Genomic DNA, 11,995 nt, shown 5'->3' with positions numbered 1-11,995 from the left:
ATGAAATGTCAGTCTTGCAGCTAAAGACACTGGTTGTTTTAAGAATGAATGTTCTCACTATCACCACCACTTTATAAAATGAGAGATTCAGCTTCCTGGCCTAGAGAGATTGCAACTGCCATTGGGGAGTACTGTACAACTGGTTCATTTCCTCTTCCTGTCACCCCCTTTCAGGGCTGACATGGGCTTGCAGAACTGAAGCTCCTGTTTGGAAAAGAAAGCCCCAAAGAATAACGGGATTTAATTAAGAAAAGGAAATTTAGGTTGAATATCAGAAAAACCTTTCTTATGGTTATGTGGAACATCCTTTCAGGGGAAGTGCTGGATGTCCAATTTCTTCACACATTTAACTCTTGTCTGTATCAGATCAAGAAACACACTTGCAGGCTTTGCTGCAGTTGTTTGAATGTACAGTTTCTGCCTCTCTAAAGCTCTAGAAATTCTGGGTCTTGAGCTTACAGTCATCACATGCAGAAGGGTCAATGCATTCAGATAGCAGAGTACTAAGCTGCAGTCTGTAAGTCTTTAGAAGCATTAATCCCAACTAATATGTGACTTAAACAGATGCCATCTATCTTATTATCAGCCATCCATATACGACAGAATACATTGCTCAAACAACATTTCAAGGGAATTTTTAAAAGGAAGGGAATAAACACGAATGAGGAAATGATGCCAAAAAATCTTAACCCTCTTCCAACCACATACTGTTTTCTTACTGGCAAAAAAGCAACCCCAGCAACAATTAACCACATGGTTTTGCAAGCTGTTTAGCCTCATGAGGAGAGATTTTGTTCCCTATGTGGTTAAAGGTAGCATAATTTAATGAATCTGGGTCAAGAGCTTTCAATGAATTAAAGTGTGTTTGTGTTACTTCATAGAAAATAGGTTCCCTAGCCCCATCTGCTGCTCAGTGGTTGGATCTGCCACTCATTTTTATCAAGTAATAAAAATTCAATGGCTTTCTTCATTTGAGCTTGTAAATCATTAATCATAAAGTGGATGTTGGACCAAAATTCCCTAAACATACAACAGTACCTTGCAGAAATGCCCATTTTGTTTGTGCCTTCCAGTGTAAAACTGCTGATGAGAACCACCCTCCCACAGCCAGTCATAACAAGAATGCTAACCACAGGCAGAACCATCCAGGCCTTGGTGTTTTGATCTGCCCTGCATTGTTTTGCTGTAGTTATCATGAAAGTAACAACAAGCTGTGGTGTTTATGGTCCTGTCCCTCCAGTGTCATGTTCAGTAATGACACTTGTGCTGCAGTACAAAAATTCAGTCTCTCTTCTTTTCTCGTCTGATCAAGTTCTTGACAATGATTGTAGACGGTTTGCTTATGCTGCTGTTAGTGCTTTCTTTAGCACAAGCATCTTCAGTCCAGAATGCACGTCATCCCAAATTCCTGAACGTCGGTAAGTTGACACTACATGATCTCTTTTTTTTTGAAAAAACTATTAAACAGGCTAATGCCATTAGCCAGTGGATTTTAATTCAGCAGATCCTGTGCACACGCTTAAACTTGTTTGATAAGCTCGTTCCTTCCCTGCTTAATAGTGCTCTCTGTTGCCAAATGTTCCCCCTTCTCCGCATCTGCAATATAATTACTATAAATATGACTTGATTAGTGCCATAACACTGTTGGCTGTTAATGATACCAAACCCTAATGGCTGCTCCCTAGAAACTGGCAAAAAAACCCAAAAACAGCCAGATAATAATAATAATTAATACCATGAGGTGAAACGGGGCACCTCGGGTCAAATCAGAAGGAGCTATTTGGGTTCCATGGGGATTTCTTTCTTTGGTCAAGTGCTCAGCAACCCTACCTAATAGCCCAAATAAGTCATTTCTTCTGCTCCTAGGTCAGAAGTTGCCATTTCTGTTAATATTTTGAAAGCCCCATTTTAAAAGGGAAGTCTTGGAGACTCCAGTGACGACACGACACCTGGCAAGATTGTCATGCACCTGATTTACACACTGGAACCAATTGTGTGACTAGAGATTGCAGGATCAGGCTCCTGATGAAGGGTGGGCTATTTTTAAATACCCAACTATGTACTTTTAATTCACATTTCTTCAAACCTGTCAAGGGCATTTGTCCCTATTGCCTTGTGCATCCATGGTAAATATGAAGTTTCTGAAAGATGCAGTTTGAGGTATCTGAGTGAAAATTCAAAAGAATGTGTCCAATAAACCAGTAACACAAAACCAATAAAAGATCTGAAAATCTTCTCACAATAAGATATCTCCAAAGTAGTCAAACAGAAAGTGATCACACATTCCAGAGAAACAATCATTTGTACATTGAGAAGCAAAAGGAATTTTGGCCCAAAAGCAAACTAGTCATAGACATTTGAAAATAGCAGCTGTGGGTGTAAAAACTAATAAGCTCACACAATAAACTCTTCCATGTATTTTATTGATCTATTTGAAGTTTTAAAATCTATTAACTTTTTTACTATCACTATACATGCATGCATAATTGTACAAAAGAGAGTAATATGAATACAAGGCTGGTGAATACAGTACATTGTTAATGATTGTCATTTTACCCCATTTTTCCAAATTCTCTGCATGTTTGAGTTGCATGCCCCATCATTTCAGAATCAGCCTACTACTGTTAGAACATGATCTTGTGGACTTCATTTATTTAGCTATGTATTTTAGACTGGCCAACAAACTGTGGTGTTCCATATTTTCAACCAAACACGGTGGAGAGGATTATATCAGGCAACGAAGTAAGGCCACATTCTTGGCCTTGGCAAGTCTCATTACAGGTAACAATGACCTTTAGACAGAGTAACAAACCTGGCTGTCCTTTGTCAGTACAACATTTTTATTGAAGTCAATAATAAAGTTATTAAGAGTGTGTGTGCAGCCAAGCAAGTGAATGTAACTTGTGTCTCTATATTGTGCCACAAACTTCTCCTACTGAAGTCAATGGTAAAATGTATGTATAGATAAAGAGTGCTTTTCACAAATCTTTTAAATAAAGGGATTGCAGTCTAGGAACTATTTATATAATTTTATATATAAGTAGTTTCTTATGGTTGTAAAATATTTGTGAGCTACAGTATGTAGCCATCAAACCTGAATTGAAGTATACTTTCCAAAAAGTTGATGGAAGTACATTTAATTAAGGATTTAGTCATCCCAACCCCCCTGAAACCAACTGGTGAAATTTTCTTTTCTCTCTTTAACTGCCCTGTATATTTAATAGTAGGAGGACTGGCCACTTTAAAAATAAATTTTAAAACCAAGAATTGTATAGCAGCTTCATGGGAAAATAATTCCCTAGAAAATAATGAAGACTTGGTTACAGACGCAGGCAAGAGGGATGAAATAGAAAGAAGTATGACATTGGTGAAAATACAGAACTTCAAGACAGCAACACATTTTCATCATTAGTAATATAGTCTGTTTTGTATCTAAGCAAAGTAGATTGGTATGTGACTGAATTATTCCACCACAATAAAAAAAGGAGATCATAATCTCCTTCATCCAGAAGGAGTCTTTTATAAACTGGTTTCTCCAGAACCTCTAACTCAGATAGTCCCCTACTTTCCACCACTGATACATTTTTCTTGGTCATCAAAGAAGACTATATTTCTGCTGGAGAAAGCTCAGTCAGGGACGAGAATGGGATGTATATATAAAGAATCAATAATCGAAGTGTGGCTGACATCTGATAATTTGGACGTGGAAATGGATAACATGCAAGGGCAAATGAAGTTAAAAATAACTTACCATAACCTATGATTTAAATAAAATGAGAGATAATGGGCTGTGATAGGATTCACAAACAAAACACAAAGGAGTCTTCCGTGCAAGATTCTTCTGTCCTTGTCTTCCATATTAATGTTGTTACCCTCCATGTGTTTACTGCAATGTTGGAAGAGGAACCAACAGGGGGATGCAAAGAAGGGAGTGATGTGATGAGAACAACAAACAAGGTAAATGATCCTTGCAACAATGTTTTGAATAGACTTGAGGGGGCAATAGGGCTGGCCTCAATGCTAGAAAAGACCAGATTACAGCAGTAAAACATAATAATGAGGGCTTGGCAGTCTGGACATACAAATATCTTCATAATTATTGCTTATTAGTTAACAGTGGTTTTCACTACCCCATCTTTATTCCACAATGGCATTAGCAGACAGGTCTTTCTTAACAATTCTTTAGCATCATTTTACACACAGAAAAAAGAATGCCGGGGTAAACCGATTTCTTCCACAACTGCTAGTAACACATATTGCTCCGTAGAGGGCACTTTAGTTCATCCATTAGCCACCATTAGTTCATCCATTCCTTTCAAGTGCCCAAGAATGAAATCTCCTCTGACATAAAGTTCTATTATTTTCTAACTTTATTTTTCTTTCTAGGTTTGGACTAGAACAAATAGCAAATTTATTCATGTTTGTGGAGGGACTCTCATTCACAAAAGCTGGGTTCTCACTGCTGCCCACTGCTTCCAGAAGTAAGTTTTACATTTGCAGTTTTTGCTTGAGTTCTTGGAGGTTATGGAATATATTTTTGTATACTCATTACCACTGAAAGCAGAAATAAGTGCAGAATTAGATGTATTCTGTACTTCAGCCATTGTGACTCAGAGCCACCATGAAAAGGGACATCAGAAAGACTGACAGAAATTAGGATTACCGTATTTGAACATTCAAAAAAAAGAACATTCCATGGGGGTGTGGGGGGTATTTGCTCGCACCCCCCTGCCTTGCCCCAAATCCACCCCTTCCCTGCCCCCATTCCAACCCCTTCCCCAAAGTCCCTGCCCCAACTCCATCCTCGGCCCGGCCCTGCCTCCTCTCCTGAGCGTGCCGTGTTCCCTCTCCTTCTCCATCCCTCCCAGCCACACGAAACAGCTGTTTTGCAGCACAAGCGCTGGGAGCTAGGGGGAAAAGGCAGGCACTCTCTCGAGTGATCAACATTCACTCTCTTTCTTGAATGATCAACTCTTCTTTGGGGAAAAATAATAATGGCAAAATTCCAGACGTTTTCAGATATTTAAAAATTCCTCCTGGATGGTGATTTAAGAATCAAAAAGCCAGACATGTCTGGGAAAATATGGACGTATGGTAACCCTACTGATCAAGGGAAATTGTGCACACCAGTGGGGTGGTTCTTAAACTTACTCCTGGGGCATTCAAGGCAAAAAACTAAAAATTCTGGGCACAATATTTTAAAATTCTGCAGATTTTATTTGTCAAAATAACACTACATAATCACACCAGTTTCAATTATTTTGATAATTTATTTCAAAATACCTGTCAGCAGGTATGTCTCTAACAATACAGACGCACAAAAATTCCCCCAGGAACAAAGAAACCCTATGACAACCCAGTTCCTATTTCTCTTTCACCTTCCCCACCCACCAGAGCCCAGTGGGGGGGAGGGGAGGGAAGAGCCTAGCTGCACGGCCCCCCGCAGCCAATACATCCAAACCCCCGCCTCCCCAGAGCCCAGCGGTGGAGCCCCCTAGCCCAGACACCTGCCTCCCTACCCGCCAGAGCCCAGGGATCCAGAGGGAGAAACAACCTGATGCTCAGTGTCAGGTTTTCACGGAGTTTCCTGCGCACTGCCCTCTCCTTCCCTCAGGGCATGCTGGGAACTGCAATTGCCAGGAACCCTCTAGCTCTCTCCCCCTCCCTCACAGCGGTGTCTTCTATGTGTGAGCTGTGCTCTGCTGGGTCCTGCAGTCCCTAGTGGCAGCTAGCAGCACTGCAGCCCATTTCTATGGGGCAAAGGAAATTCTGTGTGCTCGTTAATTTCTGGAAAATTCTGCATTGCGCAGTGGTGCAGAACTCCCCCAGGAATATAAACTGGGGAACACAACCTAGAAATTAGGGTGTTAATAGCAAAAGAAAAATCCATCAAAATGCAAAAGATGACAACCATGGGATATTACTTGGGAAAATATATTGAAAGAAAGCATATAAATGAGGTCAAAAGAACTTCTAGTTTTTTTACGTGGACTGAGAAATATACCATCACAGAAAGGAATAAAATCAAGCAAATATGGATTTACCCAGTTCTTAAAATGTCTTGCTTTCTGCGATCAATGTTCCACACTTGTTCTTGAACAAACAAAAAACCACTATTATTCTTTCATATAATGACACATAAAGCAGTTATTTTCTGTACTTGGTAAATTTTCTTTGTATTTAGTGTTCCTTTTCTTGTACCATGTATGATAATGACTTGTGAATGTGTCACAAATTTGGTAACTCCCCTTTTAAAATAATTGTAATGTAGTTTTTAGTTTATACAGTATGGAGAAGCCATGCAGGTGAAGTACAGTGTAAAACAAGTAACAATAGAAACTAATGCAATTGATCTTGCATTGATCTTGTTCAACAATAAGTCATTCCAACTATTCAGTAAGTTACAGTCTAACTAAGAAAACTTCAAACTTTCTGAAAAATATCTGGCCAACCTCCATGCCAATATGTAATTTGGTGTAAGATTAAAATTCACCCTGTTGCAAAGACCCTGTGTAAAGCCTGTCATGCCACTTAAGCTGCACGGTGGTAAAGCTTGACAGATTCAGTAGCTAGAAATCCCATCTAAAGCTACAAGTCCTATGTTCTGCCCATAGTTAGAGCAGTGAGGGAATGAATTCCATTCTCTCCAGTCCTCATTTAGGCCTCAACTCAGTAAGGTTCTTAAGCATGTACCTATCTTTAAGCACAGGAATAGTCCCAGTAAATACTTCCTGAATGAGAGCTGAAGTTTCTGGTATAAAGCACATTTACTCAGGAGGAATGCATTTTACCCTAAAGAAATGTATAAAATTCATTCCTTTTTCTCAGTCAACTAGAAATGGTACTGAATCTTTGATCCAAAACCTTGTTATACATTCATGTGCAGTGTCCAAAGGAGAAGGACAAGTGCACTAAGCCTCTAAACCTGCTTTTTATTGTTGTATTTTATAGATACTTCCTAAGCATCTATAATATGTTTATTCCCACTGTATATGGAGGCCTGCTGTAAATAATGATGCATTGTTTCCTCCTGCAGTGAAGAGTCAAACTGTATCTTTGTTGCTGTTAAATACTAGGAAAGCTGCTTTTTACATTTATTGTGTCAGCAGAATCCTTTAAAGTAATTTCTAATCTACTTCTTTGGCAGGATCTCATTTTTCATCATAAATATACCCCCACTCATTTCAGCAGGCTACCATTTTGCACTTCTAAACAATGTCATTTTAAACTCACAACATTTTATTTGTCAAAATAAAACTACATAATTGCAAGTTTGGGGTAAACAGCCTTCTGGTCAATTATGTGAGTGTGGGGAGTATTGCACATAATTAAGTGGAAAAAACTCATTAAAAAGAGAGCATTAGGTTCAATATAATGACACCCTATGTTGTTTTAATTTTTTAGAGGAAAGGTAGAAGATGCAGCAAACTGGCGAATTCTCCTGGGCAAGCATAACCTTAATCGTACCGAATCCACAGAGCGAGTCTACCGTGTGAAGCGAATTTATCAGCATGAGCATTTCTGCTACCCTCACCTAAATGAGCTGGATTATGACATTGCCTTGGTCAAGCCTGTAGAAGACATTATAACAAACCATTTTATTCACTATGCCTGCCTGCCTAAGAGAGACAGCACTCTTCATCCAGGACAATTCTGTTGGGTGACTGGATGGGGGAACACAAGAGGTACTTCTGAGTGCTTCTCATAGCATGGGTTCAGAGGTTAGACTTCACGAGTCTGTGGAAGGTGAATGCCTGTCAGAGACCAACTTTTAGCCAGTTACTCTTTGAAATTCCAATGATATAGAGGAGGATTATTTTAAAAGCACATAGCAATATAGGCAGGGTACCTTCATATATGCTGAGGCACAAGAATACCAAATAGCTTACCTTGTATAACAGCACTTCTTGAAATAGGTGACTGACTTATTCTCTTAAATGTTACTGTTATAACAGCATAACCATAGCACCTAGGAGTCCCAGTCAAAGTCAAGAACCCTATTGTGCTAGGTACTGTATAAACACAGAACAGTCCCTGCCCCAAAGAGTGTACGTGACATTTTGGTAACAGTTACTGCCCATGCTACCATAATACCTGCATACTTGCACAGCTAAATCTTTCAACAACCATTCAGATTTTATTCTGGGGTTCTTCCCTGTTTTCATGTTAATGTATGTATGTATGTATTTATTTATTTATTTTATATTTGGGTAGCACATTTGCGGTTCCAGACTGGATTACAGCCCCATTTTAAGCACTGTACAAACATCTGTGATACAATCCTTGCCCCAAAGAGCTTATATTTTAACTAATGCCCATGAAAAGTGCCAGGCTCTTTAGTCCTGGAGACTGAAGTCTCATTATCTGCAAAACAGATAAAACATGGACAGCAGCATTACAAACCTCCCTCTACTGCCCTGCCACCATACCATGACCCTGCCCAGGGATGAATGGTTGGATCCTGTGACAATACATTGTGGGGAAATGCAATTTCATAGTTGACTATACTTGTGGAATAAACACATACACAATATGACTATTTAAAACAAACAAAAAATCTGAATTAACAAATTGGAAACAAAAGTGGAATGGTGGGAATCTTTTAATCTGGAACAAAGTAGACCCAAGTTCTTGTAACTTGTACATGAATACTGTTAAATTACATTCCATGTCACTTGAAATGTTCATATTTAGAACGGAAATGTTTTTCATGTTCCCTTTTCTCATCTATTTTATCTATTTAAGGTGGGAAAGAAAACCTGGCTTTGTCTGAGGTTTTGAACCAGGCCAAGTTACCAGTCATAGATTTCAGTACATGTCGCCTAAAGAAGTTCTGGGGAGACAGAGTTCGGCAGTCAATGCTCTGTGCTGGATTCAGGGACACTGGGGAGCCTCCTGCTGCCTGTCAGGTACAAAACTCAGTTGTTAATTCCAACTATGAATGAAAACATCAGGCTGTTCAGTACAGGGGTAGCTAACATGTAGTTTGTGGCTTTCTAAAAAACGGCCTGCTGCTGCCCCTATCTTTAAAGAGAAGTGTGTGTGGCCTGTGAATATTATACTCTCAATATGCAAGGGTCCATACTGCATGCTGGGATATGTAGTTTTCAAGGGGCATACTCCCATGTTCGGGATAAAAGCTGTTACAAGCTTCTCTGTTAAAAGCAATTAAGAGGTTTAAACGTGGTATTTAGTAGGACGTTTGGACATCCCTCATACAATTGGAGAGAAATAGTTTTAAAGCAGTGGCATAGATTAGGATTGTCAGAGGCCTTAAATTACAGAAGACAGTCCTGGTTTGCAGCATTAGTTCTGTATCCTGACCTCAATGTGGGGGGGAGTGGGAGTGAGAATTGGGAAGAGATTATTTTAAGCCCATTGCAGTTCAACGATATATGGAAAAATGTTCATAGCTGTATATATCCTTAGAAAAAAGGTTGCTAAAAATGCCCCAAACTGCTGCAAAGGTATCTCTTGTCAAAAGCTTGTGTATTATCACTTTTTGACTAGTCAAATTAAAGGTATTTAACTTTTCCACCTCTTTGTATTATAATGAGTGAAAGATATGTACCAATTCCAAGGTAATTTCTAGGAATATATTATTTCATATATTTTATGATGATTTTTTGGTCAGGCATTACTTAAGGGAATTAATAAATTGTTTTATTTTTGGATGTGGGAAGACTTGGGGAGTGTTAATTTTTAGTGCTTGTGAAAAGTGACTGGTAGCCTTGAATACTGAAGTTATTTGTATTTCCCATAGATCAGCTACAGCACAAGCAGCTGTAGTGCAAACTTCCCTACACAATGCTGCCAACATGCCCTTTACCCTCTCTGGATGTATCCCTTCAAGAATTACTAAAGTAATTGGCTCATTGGCCTATGCAGTCCTTGACCTCTCTGCTATGACTGCCCAACTGTAGGGCATATTAGTGTCAGCAGAAATGGTTTTTGTGATCTGTACGTTTTTCTAGTAGGAATCGGATCAAGACCACTAATTCACTTCATGTGGGCCACTGAACACCCATCAGATGTTAGTAATGACCAACCTAGCCTTGATCCAGACCTATGATTTAAGAGATGAAACACATTGTATACTGTTACTACATCTTTGAATCATCCACTTTCTTAATCCAATAAATGATTAGACAGCTTTAAAGAACAAGGAGATGACTCAGTCTGCATCTAATATCCTTATGTGTTTGGCAGAAAATGCTGTTCAGGTGGCCCATGTTGTTTTGAAACTGTGCAGTTTAGGTAATCCTAAAGAGGACTCTAACCTGACAGCTAAATCTCATCAAGAGTATCCTTCTAAAACATGGTGCTTTCCTCGCTTCTTGTAAGTAGCACAAGATGCCTCCGAGTTAAGAACTCCAGTGTAGCTCTACATCCTTTTCTATACCTTAATGACACCTGTTAAAAATAGATCTAGGAGTGTTTTATGCATTATGTGACATGCAAAAAGTCTGATTTGCTCTGTTTGTTAATAGAGCTATTAAAGAGCACAAAGTCATTGGCATGTAAGCAATTTCCTGCAATTCCAAGTCCTGTCTAATGGTTGTTTGTTTCTTCCAGGGAGATTCAGGTGGACCACTGGTCTGTCAGATTAGAAGAGAAAAGTGGGAAGTGCATGGTGTAGTTAGCTTTGGACCTATTGGATGCAAAGTGGAGAACAAACCCAGTGTCTTTACAAGGACTTCTGCTTACATTTCCTGGATTGAAGCAACCAGAATCCGGGACTTCTTTTTGTAAAGACATGAGATACAACTGAAGTGGGGGGAAAAATAAAAATCTTTTACATAAATAAATGTGTTCATTTCTAACTTTGAGGTTAATTAGGCTCTTTGCAGAGGGCAAGATAGATGAACCTGCTGTAGTCTCCACTTGTTTCCTCTTTCCTGAGTACCAGATATTAGGTTAAATTTTCAGTCGTGTAAAGTTCAGTTAGCTGTCTTTCATAGACTCTTTCCCTTCTCATCTTGTGTCTTTTTTTTCTCAGTCCGCCATCTTCTTTCTGTCATTTTTTCTTCTTGGACCCCAAACTCTAATTCCCCATGCCTCTACTCTCTTCTGCAAACGTTGATCAAAAGGAATAGGCTGCACACCAGACAATACTGAAGGCTGCACGAGGCAACAACAAATTATGGGACAGCCTTAAAAAAGAAATTCAGGATACTTAACAGTTCAGTGTCCCTTGCCAGGTCGTTTGTTCAGTGATTAAGTAAAGGAGCCCTGTGTTTATTATGGGGATTTGATGAGCTACCATATTTCAATTTTCTTAATTAATAAACTTGAAAAACATTTCTCTTTCCATAATATATGGGGTATAGGCTTGAAGTTGCTTTGGGGAGAGAGGGAGTGTGCTCCTTCAAAAATAATTAAAAGATGGGGAGAGGTGGATGGAGATTTTTGGAGGTTGGGGAGAAAGCAGGAAGATAATGGAGTTATTTCTGCAAAGTGCTTGGTCTCTAGTTCTGGGTGTAGCTTTGACTTTTTCTGCTTTAAAACATTAATCTTTATATAGTTCCATCCAGTATGCAAATTAACATCTCACTGCAGTGAAAAGGGAGTGGTGAGGTATTGTTCACACCTTTGTCTATGCTATTGTTTAGGAGATGGGTTTCCTTGAGGGGGTGAAACAGCTCTGTCACCCCTCCCCCACCCCTCCTCATATCTCTGCATCTATTCTTAAAATCAGTAGTAGTTCTCAAACTATGGGTCACAGAAAGCTGGCAAGTCACAGTGACTTCTACAGGCATCCAGCTATTCTGAAAAATTAGCTTGAAACAAGTATGAGGAAACAGCTAGTTTTCCTCCACCAGTGGACAGAGAGGATGGGAGAGTTGCCCTTGGGAACTGGACCTACCCAGTGAAAAATTTGTTAGTGAAAAATTTCTGAATAAGGTATTTTCTACCCAGGTATGTGCTGCAGTTGCCACAGGGATGCTATTGGATAGTGAGTGGCAGTGAAAAAGCAAGATGGGCAGTGCCATGT

General features: G+C 39.4%; 1 protein-coding gene across 1 annotated transcript; it reads left to right on the top strand.

Moving 5' to 3' along the window:
* Positions 1–3,783: 3,783 nt before the first annotated feature.
* On the top strand, positions 3,784–10,770 carry LOC311523239 (elastase-1-like; the record flags this gene model as incomplete). The annotated part of the gene is made up of 5 exons (XM_084633012.1): positions 3,784–3,957; positions 4,387–4,481; positions 7,405–7,685; positions 8,746–8,909; positions 10,576–10,770. 5 exons carry the CDS (start codon positions 3,784–3,786, stop codon positions 10,750–10,752), a joined length of 891 nt encoding a protein of 296 aa, XP_084489138.1. The 3' UTR covers positions 10,753–10,770.
* Positions 10,771–11,995: the final 1,225 nt, after the last annotated feature.

Source organism: Lepidochelys olivacea (assembly GCF_965140295.1).
Source record: "Lepidochelys olivacea isolate rLepOli2 genome assembly, chromosome: 7".
Lineage (NCBI taxonomy): Eukaryota > Metazoa > Chordata > Testudines > Cheloniidae > Lepidochelys > Lepidochelys olivacea.
The sequence above is the reverse complement of the archived record's forward strand: the minus strand, read 5'-3'. Positions and strand labels throughout refer to the sequence as shown.